Source organism: Parambassis ranga, chromosome 3 (assembly GCF_900634625.1).
Source record: "Parambassis ranga chromosome 3, fParRan2.1, whole genome shotgun sequence".
Lineage (NCBI taxonomy): Eukaryota > Metazoa > Chordata > Actinopteri > Ambassidae > Parambassis > Parambassis ranga.
The window spans coordinates 9,683,375-9,698,430 of record NC_041024.1 but is presented as its reverse complement, the minus strand read 5'-3'; the positions used below and the strand labels follow the sequence as shown (position 1 = coordinate 9,698,430).

At 41.7% G+C, this 15,056-nt stretch overlaps 2 protein-coding genes across 2 annotated transcripts; both read left to right on the top strand.

Moving 5' to 3' along the window:
• The first annotated feature begins 374 nt into the window (after window positions 1-374).
• Window positions 375-5,291, top strand: slc5a7a (solute carrier family 5 member 7a). The gene is made up of 10 exons (XM_028402091.1): window positions 375-409; window positions 524-556; window positions 1,331-1,556; window positions 1,769-1,882; window positions 2,208-2,363; window positions 2,458-2,606; window positions 2,702-2,845; window positions 3,094-3,247; window positions 3,663-3,880; window positions 3,978-5,291. Exons 3-10 carry the CDS (start codon window positions 1,373-1,375, stop codon window positions 4,647-4,649), a joined length of 1,791 nt encoding a protein of 596 aa, XP_028257892.1. The 5' UTR covers window positions 375-409; window positions 524-556; window positions 1,331-1,372; the 3' UTR covers window positions 4,650-5,291.
• Window positions 5,292-12,029: 6,738 nt separating this feature from the next.
• LOC114433311 (BTB/POZ domain-containing protein KCTD12-like) lies at window positions 12,030-13,503 on the top strand. The gene has a single exon (XM_028401809.1). It carries the CDS (start codon window positions 12,137-12,139, stop codon window positions 12,923-12,925), a length of 789 nt encoding a protein of 262 aa, XP_028257610.1. The 5' UTR covers window positions 12,030-12,136; the 3' UTR covers window positions 12,926-13,503.
• The last annotated feature ends 1,553 nt before the right edge of the window (window positions 13,504-15,056 follow it).

The following is a 15,056-nucleotide window of genomic DNA, read 5'->3' as shown; positions in this document are numbered from 1 at the left end:
TTTCACCTCTTGTGAAAGTGTTTATGTGCAGCAGGGTTAGCTCTAGTTACAAGGTTAGAGTAGCAGCTCATAAAAGGCCACAGGAAGAGTGGCTGTGCCTCCAGACGGCTATTACGCGCTGCGCATTAGCCATAGGAGAATCAAACACCCCCACACATTATTGATTAGTCAATGCGTACAAATGCAACGTTGATATTAGAATTCGTCTCATGCCATTCAGTGATTCAGTGATTTAAAAAAATGTCATCCATCCACGTTATTGAGTAAAGGAATCTCTCCCACCCTCCCCCAGTTAGATCAGACAGTGCAGTATGACGTGTCTCCATGCAAGGTGCTCATTAAGAGGGACGTTTGGTTATTTCTGACGCGTTTCGGTCCTCTGACGGTACCTGCCCCCTTATAAGCCTCAGTAAGTCACCCGGGAGACCCCCACTAACATTTCATTTGACTGTTCCTCGCGGTGCAAAAGAAGAACGCGGATCTTTATATCCTGACTAACTGTTGTGCTCACTGTTTTCCTCAGGTGCCCCAGCACATGACTCTACAAACACTTGAGGTAAGTTTTGCATGTGTTTTTTTGAGTACATTTAATTTCTTTGAACAAAGCAATGCTACAATAACTATCTTACGAAAGAACTGGACGTTGGTTGTGTCTTTTTTATATATTGAATCCTGTGCGTAATTTGAATTTTACGCACAGAAATCGTGACAAAAGGAGAGGAGTAAAGACGCTGCAGAAAGAAAGGGACAGACAAAAAAACAAAACCACACGACAGGATAACAATTTAAAATGTTTTATTTATTGCTTAAACGTATTTATCACAGATTTTATTTATCTATTTTCAGTTATTTAGAGAGGTTGTTTCCGTGAAAGATGCACATGTACTGCTTGTACACTGACCTTCCAGGGCACCTTGCAGATTTTAAACTTATGGTAATAAAGCGTTAAATTCTGCCACACATTTATTGTGCCATGTTGTAACTTGTAAGTAATGTTTTTTTAAAGATGCTTTCAAAACTAATATCTGCCTTTAAACTGTTTTAAACCTGTTCTAAGTGCCAAATCGAACAAATAATCAAACGAAAATATCTGTGGGTTGATCTTGTTGGTTATTTTCTTTTAACAGGTTAGAATAGGCCTCATCCCAACAAAGGGGGGAAATAAAACAATTATTCTTGTTATTTTAAATATCAACCAAAGACCTCAACATGCTGGCACCTATCAATTTCCATTTGCTCGTGGATCCAAATCAAAGAATAACATGCCAAATAACTGCATTTCTTACTGACTTATTAATGTCTGATCCTCTTTCTCCGTGCGCCCACGCAGGTCTTCATGCCCTCCCGTTCCTAGCGGAAGACCGCTGCGACAATGACCATCCATGCAGAGGGGCTTGTGGCTATCGCGGTCTTCTATCTGCTGATTCTCTTCGTCGGCATTTGGGCAGCATGGAAGAACAAGCACTCGGGGGAGGCGGAGGGCACCGACCGCAGCGAAACCATCATGGTCGGAGGGAGAGACATTGGATTATTTGTCGGAGGATTCACAATGACAGGTAAAGTTTGTATTTATCACTTCATCATTTATTTTGGATGAGTAGTGTCGTTTACTTTCAGCTTTCTACTTTTAAAAAGTGAAAAGTAAGGACGTAAATGATCAATTATATAAATTGATCTTATGAGCAAATATTTTTGTCCGCAACTTATTTAAGCATAAAAAAAATCAAAATATGATTTTAAAAACGTGGTTTGTATGTGTGCTTTCTAGCGACCTGGGTTGGAGGAGGATACATCAATGGCACAGCTGAGTACGTGTATCTCCCGGATTATGGCTTGGCTTGGGCTCAAGCCCCCTTTGGATATGCACTCAGTCTGGTTGTGGGTGAGTTATGCTAAATGTTACTCATGTTTAAAAATGTAAGTTTTATATTATTTCTAAGCATATCCTTAAGAAAATTCAGTGAAAGAAAACCTACACATTACATTGACCTATTGACCCTATTGGACTGGGTGCTAATGCACAGACCTTGATGAGTGGTCGTTCTTAAGAGGCAGGCCATTAAAATCTTTGCAGTAAAATATGTTCTGTCCAAGCATCAGCATCTTTTCTTTTTAGACTTTCTTCCATTATGCCTCCTATTTAAATTTAGGGTCCTTAGATGGTGGTTGTGTCTATTACCCTGACTTGTGTCCACTCTTTGTCCCAGGTGGTTTATTTTTTGCCAAGCCTATGCGCTCTCGAGGTTACGTCACCATGTTGGACCCGTTCCAACAGCTGTATGGTAAACGTATGGGTGGCCTCCTCTTCATACCCGCACTCATGGGTGAGATTTTCTGGTCTGCAGCCATCTTATCTGCCCTTGGTAAGTTTAGTTCTCTGCTAACCACAAACCAAATCAGAGACTTTATAAAGCTGCAGTGACCATAATATTGTTTCATCTGTTTCCGTGACCTTAGGTGCTACTCTGAGCGTCATCGTGGACATCAACATTAAAATGTCCGTGGTCATCTCTGCTCTCATTGCAATTTTTTACACTCTGGTTGGAGGACTTTACTCTGTCGCATATACGGATGTGGTGCAGTTGTTTTGCATCTTTGTTGGCCTGGTAGGTTCATGCGGAGATAAATATTGCTGCTCCTGTGCTCCTGTGCTCCTGTTTTTTTAACTGTATGTGTTACATTCATTTCTGTCTGTCTGCAGTGGATCAGTGTCCCCTTTGCTTTGACCAACCCAGCCGTATCAGACATCACTGTTACAGCAGTGAAGCAAGTGTACCAGTCACCCTGGAGAGGCAGCGTCCACAAGAGCGACACCTGGGTCTGGATCGACAACTTCTGCCTCCTGGTACGTGACAAGCTGTTCATCTGCACACTTCATCAATCTAATTCGTCTCATAAATAATCTATAGGTTAATCAGTTAAGATAATAAATGTTTATTGGACCGCTAAAATGTCACAGTCTCTTTTAATCAGGTCTGAATTAATCATCTGCTCTCCGACAGGTTGTGTTAAGATAGATTGTTATATATGAATATTGACTTGCTGGATTTTAGTTTTCAGTATGTTAATCTCAGCTCTGTGACTGTGCCACAGATGCTGGGTGGAATACCTTGGCAGGTGTATTTCCAGAGAGTCCTGTCAGCCTCCTCTGCTACCTACGCACAGGTCCTCTCCTTTCTGGCTGCTTTCGGGTGCCTCGTCATGGCTGTGCCCTCCGTTCTCATCGGTGCCATTGGAGCCTCCACAGGTTAGAGACGTATTAGCTGGCATGATATGTGCAGCTTGTGAGTGTGTGTGTATTTGTTTGGGTGCTGGGAGGGGGGGGGGGTCTCTGGATGGGTCCATGTTGCCCTTAGATCTGAGAGAACCTGATAAATAGCAGATGGTTCACCTCATCCATAATGAAGCAGCAATCCATTTAATAACCACGCTGGTTCTGTAAATATTACATTAGAGGGAGGCAAGGGACCAAATTAGTGGTTGGATCTTCAGATTTTTAGGCATCAAATTCTTCAGTGAACAAGAATGCACAACTGGTTTTGTCCTGAAGTATGAGCCTTCAACTCCAAATACTGACATGAGGTGCTATTTGAATCCCTTTATTAGTAAAATATATGCTGAGTGTCATTTTAAAAGTTCTTTAAATGTTCTTCTTTATTCAGACTGGAACCAGACATCATATGGTGGCATTTCTCCTAGGGAAAAGGAGGAAGCAGACATGATTCTGCCTATCGTGCTCCAACACCTTTGCCCGCCATTCGTCTCTTTTTTTGGGCTTGGTGCAGTTTCTGCAGCTGTCATGTCATCTGCAGACTCCTCCATCCTTTCAGCAAGCTCCATGTTTGCGAGGAATATCTACCAGCTCGCCTTCAGGCAGTCTGTAAGTTCATGTTTGTTTCAGCCAGTTTTCATAGAACTCATGTTTTCTGTGTATCTCTGGTTGTTGTACTGTTGTTTTTGTCACTCTCTGTCCTCAGGCATCCGACCGTGAAATCGTGTGGGTGATGCGTATCACTATCTTTGTATTTGGCGGCCTGGCCACCTTAATGGCGCTGGTAACTGGCACAGTTTACGGTCTGTGGTACCTGAGCTCCGATCTGGTGTATGTCATCATCTTCCCCCAGCTGCTCAGCGTGCTATTTGTCAAAGGCACCAACACATACGGCTCAGTAGCTGCGTACCTGTTCGGTATGGTGCTGCGTATAGGTGGAGGTGAACCCTACCTGAAGCTGCCTCCTTTCATTTATTACCCTGGCTGGACCGTTGAGAAACGCGTGCACCACATAACTGGAGAAATAGAAGAAATTGTCATCCAGAAGTTCCCCTTCAAGACCGTCTCTATGCTTGCCTCCTTTCTGGCAAATGTTGCTTTCTCATACCTGGCAAAGTATCTGTTTGAAAGCGGCAAGATCTCACACAAATACGACTTTCTCGATGCAGTGGTGTCCAAGCACAGTGGAGAGATTATGGATAAGACAACGCTTGTGACTCGTGGAAACAACATCGGGCTGTCGGAAATGGCACCCATGAAACCCCGGCTGAGTGTGACCTTGGCGGCTGCCTTCACACGCCGTGACACGCTGCCGAAGGAAACAGTGGAAGAGGAGGAGGAGTCCAGCCCTGACTCCTCCCACCATGACGAGGAATGACGGAACTGGGATGTAATTTAAAAAAAAAAAAGAAATTTGAAAAAATGAACACTGAGCACGTGACTAAACTGCCAGAAAACCAAGAGACAGCAAGAAATCCCCCCTTACACACCACGGGACTACAAACTACGACATCTCGCTTGATTGGATAACAGCCACATGACAGGATATGTAGTGTATAGCAGCTTGCTGATTGTCCAGACATGAAGATGTCTCTCTGTGAAGTAAAGCAAACACAAATATGCACCCATAGTACTTAGATAGTTGTACTGTATATTCACCCTTTTTTGAGCTGGTTTAGACCGTAAAGAGACTTTTCATTGGATTTATTAATTTCATTTACTAATGAAAAAAACAAATCATAGCAGATGAGCAGTTCAGAGAAATGATGCTTCAGTTTATAGACGGAGAAATTAGTGAAATATCAAGTCAGAAGGAATTAATCAGATCAAACGTGACTGACAGCACAACCATCGTTTAGTAGACTGTATACAAAAGCAATAACACACACACACACACACACACACACACTGTAACAACAGAAATTACTATTAAAAATCTGTAAGAGAACAGAAGTTAAATATATATCAACACAAGGAAATGATGTAAAACATTTTATAGCTTTATGTTGTGATTACACTGCAGCACTGTGAACTCATAAATTCACTCTTTCATTAAAAAGACAGACATCGTGTTTATCATTGATTATATTCATGTTTATGAATCAAGAAAGAATCAATCCATGTGTCATGCTGAGTAGAAAATATACAAGCAGTAGTGATGGTAGCCGACCTATATTCTCTTTAAGGTGTAGAAACAGTTTAAGCATCAGTGTGACGTAGTGTTTCAAATTATCTTGTATTCACCTGCCTTAATGAAAAGAGATACGTTTATTTCCACAGTTCTGACTGGCTTCTGGTCAAACTGCAGTGAACAAAGACTTGAAAATGAATGTAACCTCAGCAGAAATCTGAATATATTATACAGCCAATGTTTTTCTTTATGAACTGCAGAGTCAAACTAACTGACTTGCAAGTCTGTCTATTTGTCGTCAGCAGCAGTGTACAGATTATTTTCTCTGTGATGTGTATGTTTGTGTACATATGAGGATGAAACAATATATAGGTAAAGAATTATATAAAATATTCATATAAGATGAAAAGGATGCTGTTTAAATGTTTATTTATTTTTGATGTCATAAAAGATGAAACAATAAAAAAGGAAATAATTCAGGAAAAATATATAAATCATACTTTTGTAAGAAGACAAAATTGCTTCTTCGTGTTCTTGAAGACTTTATTGTAACATTTTATTTGGTTTTTTATTTTTCAAAATTTCACGTTGTTGCATTCCCTACCTCCTTTTTCCTTCAAATGTCTTGGTTGAGACACAAGTTCCACAACAAAATACAGAAAATTAGTTTGTGATACCTATATTATGTTAAATATTTTAGAAATATCTTCTTTTCTGTATGAAATTTAAGGACAGATGTCACTGCCTGCTATTTTCTTAAGAAAAAAAAGGCTTAATGTAAATTTGCTTGTCCAAGCACTTTCTTGTCTGTCAGGCCCTTCAGCTAGCTGGACTAAGAAAGAGAACATGTCTGAAAACGTGACTGAAATTACATTCGCTCGGCTTGCATCTTTGTCCCCCCTCCTTGTCCACAGTGAAAGACGACATCTTAAAATAGCTCTCCCTCTCCGGTTATTTACATTACTTTAAGTGCTGTACTCTCTCTTGTCTGGGTCCAGGGGAGGAGCCACTCAGGGGGGGTGGGTGGCTGGGCGGGGTTGCTGGTGGTCAGTTGAGGGAGGATAAAATTGGGTGGGGGTGATGCTTACTGGCGCCCGCTGCTATAAAATTCACCAGCTCTAATGCGCAGGAATGACGCAGGTGCCCCACCCTTCCATTGCAGCTCCTCCCTCCATCACGATCGTCCTTTTCGACGTCCTTGAGAACTAAGACCAATCCCATAAAGAGAACAGTGGATGGAGAAAGAGAGAGTCTCATCCTCCATTCATAGAAAGTACCTCAGAGAGCACTCATGATAATTAACAATTATGAGACAAAACTGTTGCTTGTCCAAAAGTCAATCCATTTATTTAAGGCTTTATGGGAGGAGAGAGGAGAGAAGATCATTGGTGGGGTTTCTTTAGAACACTGCCTTCTACAGAGCATTTGGATGCAAACCAAAACAGATTCATTCACAACCAGAGGGTACATTTAGAATGTCCTATGCTACCTTTGTGACATTGATCTGTTTTTTCATCTTCAGTTTATAATAATTTTATTTTTATATGTACACACACACCCGCCTCTTACCCTTAGATAGGATAGGCTCCAGCCCCCCATGACCCCACGGGTTCAAAGTGGGTTCAGATGATGGATGATGGATGGATGGATGGACACATGTATATGTGTGTGTGTGTAGATATTTATTATTGCAGTAATAATTAATAAGTTAGAAATTATTCTTTTTGTTTTTGAGGGATTATTTGATTAAATGCATGAACACGAAATTTTCTCCATGGCAAATTTTCTCCATGGCTGTGGCTGCTTCCCTCTGCAGCTTTGCTGCCAAAATGTCAGGGAATGTCGCCACAGACACCTTAAAAAATAACAATTTACATAACACTGGCAGATTTAATCAGCATTGTGTGAATTTGATTGGCATGGCATGGAATGTACCACACACTTATTGATATGAAAGTGCTAGGCTGACTATCAATAGGAAATAGAGCCACATTTCCAGCACTACATTTTATCTGCTTCAACTGTGTTCTTCTATTTTCCCAGACCCCAACCTTTAGAGATAAAAAGGAATTCTGGGATTCAAGGTCCCACTTACCCTGAATGTGTACATAAGTAGATGTGATTACTTAGAGGAGACAGTGCATTCAGATACACATCTAATGTGATGCCGTGATAACTTTGGAGAGAAGACACAACTCAAACTGACTGTCCGGGTTTAACCTGCTTGCTGGAAATAAGATTTGTAACAATTAGTTTATTTCCTTATTTTAAAAAAACAGAATTGTCTGCCACCACTGCAATGCCATAGGTAGCTTATTAACCATTACAAACATTTAAAATGAGAGACGTCTTACCTGTAACATGTGTTTAACTGTAAGAACGCTGTTTTTCCCCCCTCTAAATCTAACCATGCTGTGTATAAAATTAACCACATTGTAAAGAAAATAGACACCAGTCCCAACATCCACCTCACTTCCACCCTCAGCCATTCCATTGTGCTGCCATTTATGCATAAGGGTGTAATGGAGCAGACTGTAAAGACATTTGTATATTGTTTTGTTTCTCCATACAAATATTCCATTGCCTTTTACCTTCCATCATACACGTGAGGTAACAGTGTGCACAACACATTTGTTGAGTGCAGGGAAACGGTGTCATTTAAGCATAATGCAGAGCAATGGACATGGTTTCTGCATCTCTTCTCCAGATAATGTGACACAAGAAATCTCATACCTTATCTGAAGCTGAGGCACCGTCATCATGATGGCGTGCTACTATTTATGTCCTTCTGAGGTAATGTCCCCTGTAATTTAATTGCAGGACAGCTAATTGAAACACGGGAAGACAGCAAGGAAAGGTGGGGGGAGACAAAAAGGAACAATGCAGAATAGAAAAGGAAATATGTGAGCAATAGTAAATATTTTTATGATTATAATATTTTTATTTATTAGCACAAACATGTAGCTTCTTTATGAACAAGAACAGGAACATGCTAGAACATGCCTAATACGATAATGTCATGTCTAATTGTTTCCCATATATCTCTCCATCTCCTCCATTAGTCCCTCCAAGCAGCTGAGGAGCATCTATGGCAAAATGACTGTAGTGGCTGCCATAATCAAATCAACCAGGGGAACCTAATTATAGAAGCAGCTTTGTTCCACTCAAGTCGTCTGCAGGTAGGCCGGTGTCTGGAACTCACTGCAGAAATTAGACAACTGCTCCACAATCAGCAAACCCACCAATTCTTAATGAGTCAGAACTATGAATCAGCTCCTCTCATGTGGATCAAAGCTGGGACTCCAGACCAGAATTTTACACGCTATCAGCTCCAAATGGATCAATGAGAATCATATTGTTCCAACGCATGGTGGTCACTGTGTGTAGAGGCTGACGGTATAAACATAAAACGTACATTTGTTTCAGTTATGCCTGTGCATAGCTGGGTTTGAACTAAATATGTTATCATTTCAAAATATTTGGATTTAAATACTGAAAAGCTTCTGCTTTATAATATGCCCCCCTCAGTCCATCTCTTTTCTAAAGACAGGAAGTAAAGAGAAATACCCCCGCCCCCCCATCCCATCCCATAGAAAGTCATTGGGGAGAATAATGTAATGACCACCCACACACAAACACACACACACAGGAATGGACACATTGGCCCCAGGGGACCTGTTCACTGTTCGCAAAAAGGAGGGTGGATAGGACCCATGTGAACCATTCACATGCAACACAAGTGCCCTGGTGAGGGGGAGAGTGGCGGTGGTGGTGGGCAGACATAAAGACACAGGGGGACAGATTTCACATGAAAATGCAGCTTGTTTGTTATGTAATGTTACATTTATGGCTTCACGATTTTAGATTTTTTTGACTTTTTTAAAAACACAACAATGAATATTAAAATGTATTTTTAGATTTACTAAACTCTTACATTAGGCTGTTGGTTAGGCACTGAGGAGCAGAACGGTGAAGCACAATAGAGGAAACGAAGGACAAAAACGGGAAGAAAATGTTAGGAGGGTCGTCATACCTCTTAGCTCATCACGACGCACAACAGCCTCCAGCCCCACCCTGTCCTGTGTGTGTGTGTGTTTGAGTGTCTTTAGTATCACAGTCAGTGCCCTGGCTGAGTCTGAGCCAGAGGATCCATTAGAGCTGATTGAGGGACACAGTGGTTCAGATGTAACCCTGAGAGAAGGTGACAAGAACACGCACACGCGCACACACACACACACACAAGGAATATGAATCAGCTGGTAGGACATATACACACGCATGCACACACACACACACACACAAGGAATATGAATCAGCTGGTGGAACATATACACACATATATACATATATTATGATACAAGTGAAGAGGAAGTTCTTTAGGATAGTGTGTTAGAAGCCAGAAAACATTAAGCACACAGTATAGGGACAAACTGTGACATGGATTTTGTGATTGTGAGCCAGACAACAGCGACAGAGCAACAGCAGGCACACTGTCACAAAGCTTCTCCTGTGTGTGTGTGTGTGTACTGTAGGCCAGAGTGTGCTTTAGAGAGGGAAAAAAAGAGTAAAGAGCAGTGTTCTCCTGTTGACAAAGAAAAAGAGGAGGCTTCTGCCTGTCTCTGTCTTTGTGTCGGACAAGAGCAGGGAGAGGATCACTGGAGACGAGTTGAGCTAGGGCGAGAGAGGAGAGGCAACACATGGATGATGGGCTGGGTGCTCTAGAGGTCAGACACCAGTACGCTGCAGAGTGACAGCTTCTGGCTGGGTGTCAGATAAGAAGGCTGCTTTATGTCACAAGCAGGAGGCCACAAGATTCCTCAGACTGAGAGATGACACACACACACAACCATAACCACATAGAATATACACAGATGAAAAACAAGGCCTTTCAGAATAAAGCAAACATTTTGGATACCACACTTACTTTAGACCAAATGGAGAAGAAAACTTGTAGTTGTACTAAAAACAGTTGTGTTTTTTGTAGTGCAGTCAATTGTTCACCACCCGAATGTTCGGAACCAGAAGAGTGGATGGAGACATAAGGACTGAGACAGACTGAGGGACTGAGACGATGACGATGGAGAACTACCTACTATATAATTAGGGTAACCTTCATTTTCTCTAGGAAATGGTTGCAGAATTTAACTTTACAACTTCCTTTATCCAATTATCTTCTGCCGAGCTGTGAGAAAAAGAGTAACCTTTAACAGTGATGACACAGACAGTAGGCTGAGACTAAGCAGACGACAGCAATTTAGATGTGCTGTGAGAAAAAGACTCAGCCGTTTATTTTACCATAACAACACAGCAGCACTGATGTTTGCTTACATGTATATGATGATATTCAAAGCAATGCAAGGCTTTGCAGGTTTTACTGAATGTTAAATGGGAGAAACTGACCTGTCACCAGCCAGAAGTGCACTGAAAACAGATTTGTCTATACATTATCAGCTTTGTTGTTTGTTCACAGAAGTAATATGTCTGTCTTACTTTTAATGAAGCCTACTGTCAGCATGAAGAGCTCAATATTTCTACAATTCAGTGTGTGCTGATACTAGTTATAATAATGACACAAGAAAAACAACATGTGTTGTCATTCACTCTCCACTAGATGTCAGTATAGTCCAAAAAATTGAACCTGAATGGAAAACTTGTAAATGAAAGATGAGGCATCAGTGTGTGTTGTAAAAAAGAAACTGTCCATACAGTTTAGTGAATTCAGTCATAAAAGTTGGACAGCTGCACAGCAGTAATCCTAATCTGAAGCTGCCTCTTCTACACCTGATGATGATACAAGTATATGGACACAAGAGACATGCTGGGTGTTTCTGTTCTCTTTGTGTGTTTCTGTGCAGCACTTTTGGTTTACACTGTACTGATGGATGTTAATCAGCAGGCTCCCTTGATGCACTCAAACGAAGTGCTGAATCTTCGTGATTCTCTCCCTGTGAGCCTTTTCCAGGACGTCCATTAGCAGCACGTCCTCTGCATCCCAGACATTGCCTCCTCTTTGGACCTCACCAATTTGGTTTTCTTGGAAGCCTTTGGGTATTTCCACAGTGTGAATTATTCTTTTGTTAAAGAATGGTTTTAAATTCCTGGAAAAATCTCCCAGAATCCACCACAAAAATGTTTCAAATTGTCTCTTCATATTTGCAAAGCATTTCTGTGAGTGAATCTTTCAATCTAATAGTGATGAAGAGCACAGATGGGAAAAGTAAACAATAACATACTGCTAACAGTCACTGGTGTCATTTTATGTGACAGGTTATATAATGTGTTATTAGCATTGTGGAGCTTTATGTAAACATAGTGAATGGAGAGCCCTGTTATAGGTTGTTCTCCACTTTTAGAGCGTATTATTATGTTTCAAATAAAAGCTCTGCCCTAGTATTATTATTATTAATATTATTAACATTTGTAGTATCCTCTGCTGCTTATTTTTTATTTATTAAAGGTTACTCTACAGCTTAATGTTTATCATTTTGAAATACAAAACCAAGATGTTTACAACTTTTGAAGTAGGAAGTTGAGACTTCCAGGGAGTCATTGAAGGCAGCATATTTTTTTTTTAACTCTGAGCTTTGCGCTGAACAGTTAATGTCTCTCTCGCCCGTCCTTTTCCTTCTCCTCCCACACAGCCAAACCAATATAAACATATCTGTACAGTGAAGATACTCCCTAACTATCCGCCCATCTTTGGTCGCCTGCAGGGACACAGTAGAGGGACAGAGATGGCACAAACTGACAGTCAAACTTTTCCTGAAATAGTGGAGCTTAACGTGGGTGGTCAGGTGTATGTGACCCGTTTGGAGACTCTCACTGCGGTCCCCAACTCTCTCCTGTGGACCAAGTTTACGCAGAGCTCTCCGACCGAGCTGCCTACAGACGGCAAGGGCCGCTTCTTCTTCGACCGAGACGGCTTTCTGTTCCGGTATATTCTGGATTACTTACGGGACTCTGAGCTTTTCCTGCCTGAGTTTTTTAAAGAGAGGAGGAGGCTGCAGAAAGAAGCGGACTTCTTCCAGCTGCCGGAGCTGTCGAGGCGCCTGGCAGCGCTCAGTAAAGAGAGCTCGTACGCGGAGGACAGCGGGGAGCCGGAGGAGTCCGAGCTCAGCAGCCCGGTCACCTCCTCCTCAGACAGAACCCCGCGCTCTCCTGGGGCCAATTTCGGCTACATTACCATCGGATACCGAGGAAGCTACACCATCGGGAGAGACATCCAGGCAGACGCCAAATTCCGCAGAGTGGCCAGGATAACCGTCTGCAGCAAGATCTCTTTGGCTAAAGAGGTTTTTGGAGACACCCTGAACGAGAGCCGGGACCCGGACAGGCCACCTGACAAGTACACATCCAGGTATTACCTCAAGTACAACTTTCTGGAGCAGGCGTTCGACAGGCTGGCCGAGGCTGGCTTCCACATGGTGGCCTGCAACTCCACTGGGACCTGCTCATACGGCAGCAACGACCCGGGGGAGGACAAACTGTGGACCAGCTACACTGAGTATGTTTTCAGCCGATGAACTGGCAGCTTGAGTGCAGTAATGAAACTTGGGGGAAATACTTTTTATTAATTAACAGCCAAAACTTGCAGTTTTCAGCTCTGTGTTCTATATTTTATGCAGCGTACACTCTCAGCCATGTTATCGTGTCTAACATAAATCTCATTGGTTAGTGAGAAGCTCAAAATAACTTTTCAGATCTGTCACTGGTTCCTTAACTGGGCTATTTTTACGACCTCGTAACATTTAATGCTCTCACAAAGACTTTTGTTCTTAAGTAAGTGGCACAAATGGCTCCTCAGGGTGGCAGAAATGTTAGGAGCTGCTTGATCCTCTGTGAGCTTTGCTTGCACTGACATGTTTTTGTAAAGAGGTTGCTGGAGAACATAAACTCCACTCCACAGTGTAATGTTTGGACCTGCAGCTCCCCTTGTACTCTTCTTGTAAGTAATTCTGTGCATCTAGTAAGATAGTTCTCTGATTATCGCCATTATTTCAATCACACATGTGCACCATTGTTTTTGGTGTCACCTGTTAGCTGTTGTATTCTTTTCTTTATATATAAAGGTACAGAAAATAAAACTGTGTCAGAAAGACTACCATGTTTCCATCTGCACATATTCATTCTTTATAGAGTCCTGTTTTAAATGATCAGACATTAAATTCACCTTTCCTTTAGCAAAATCTCCATCTGAACACACAAATCTTTGCCTGAGCAATTTAGTGTAGGAACTATTTTTCTATAACCAGACTACATCCACCAGCTGTATCACTGAGCAGTATTTGCAAACTATAGGCTACAACTCACAGTAAAGTCAATGTTTGGGTGAAATGCTCCTTGAAGAAATTTTTTTTTTCGAGATTTATAAAATAACTAATAATTCTTCCACCAAGAGGTCACTGATGTCCTTGACCACCAGAGGGGTTTTGATGAGAATTTGACCTGATTTAAGTCACACATGTGACATTTAGAAATTCAGAGGTCACGAATTAAGATAATGATGTTTGAAAAAAAAAAACAGCCGCATCAGACACAATCTGCCGTTAAGTCGTGTGTGTTACCCAGAAAAGGCTGACACCAGGAAAACACCATGATGAGATAAGTTTTATTTTTAAAGGCTCTACAAATGCTGTCAAGTTGTGGCCAAAAAAAAAGTTGAAGTTAGGTGCCAATCTGGCAGAGCGGTGGACAGTCCATCTCTGCAACACAGAGGAGGTCTGTTATCTCCCCTGGGCAGGATGGAAGGAAGGAGGGGGGGGGGGTTCTCTTTGGCTGACAAGTACAGTAATCAAATGTCTGTTCCCTTGTGGGATCCTGGGGCACAAATCCAAGCTATCCCAGGATCAAGTCTATTACAAAAAAGGCTTTTGTGCAGGCAGTGTTGGAGTGTTCTTGAATACAAATGTGGGTTAACGAAAAAAAAGTTTAATCATATAACTGTCCAGAGAAGATATCCAGGAGCATCTGAAACTGTGACTGAAAAATATGCTGTGGCTGGGGTGGGGGGGCCTTATTTGAAATCTCTCTCTCTCACACACACACACAAATGCACACCCAGTTCTCTAACCACCCACACACACTTCTGCTACTACAGAGCCTCATAAAAGCCTCAAAGATAGAAGTGTCAACACAAAAGAGCTGTCAGCTGATGCTGCCATCTGGAAAGGAAAAGGAAGGCTCGACCGCTATACTCTTCCTCTGGTGTGAGCTCCAGAAACAGGATGTAAAGAATGCCATCATTGGCCAACATACAACTGAAGCTCACACACACACACACACACACACACACACGCATAGCTGTACATCTGACTTTGAATGTATTAGCATGCGAATGGGTGAAAAATGTTGCTGCCTGAAAAAAGGCCTTCACTTAAATGACCTTTTTCATCTGATTCACACTTTTTTAGTAAGCAGTTGCTTCTAATGCATCCTGTGTGTGTGTGTTAGCCCCTGCTGATAAAACACTTATAAAACACATTTTGCTCGATTTATGCTTTTTCCTGCGTAAGAAAACTCTCACCAAAAAAAACAAAAAAAAATGTGCACACATACTTCTGAATACACAGAGCGCAGGCGGGAGACAGATAAAGAGCCAAATTGGCCAATTTGCAGGAGATAACGCAGACATGTTGGCTTTCTTTAACAGCCTCA

Bases quoted from the DNA above. Each gene is read 5' to 3' on its own strand.
- slc5a7a (XM_028402091.1), top strand. From the start codon at position 1,373: ATGACCATCCATGCAGAGGGGCTTGTGGCTATCGCGGTCTTCTATCTG. The intron at 2,846-3,093 runs GTACGTGACAAG...ACTGTGCCACAG, and splicing joins TCGACAACTTCTGCCTCCTG to ATGCTGGGTGGAATACCTTG. The intron at 3,881-3,977 runs GTAAGTTCATGT...CTCTGTCCTCAG, and splicing joins AGCTCGCCTTCAGGCAGTCT to GCATCCGACCGTGAAATCGT.
- LOC114433311 (XM_028401809.1), top strand. From the start codon at position 12,137: ATGGCACAAACTGACAGTCAAACTTTTCCTGAAATAGTGGAGCTTAAC.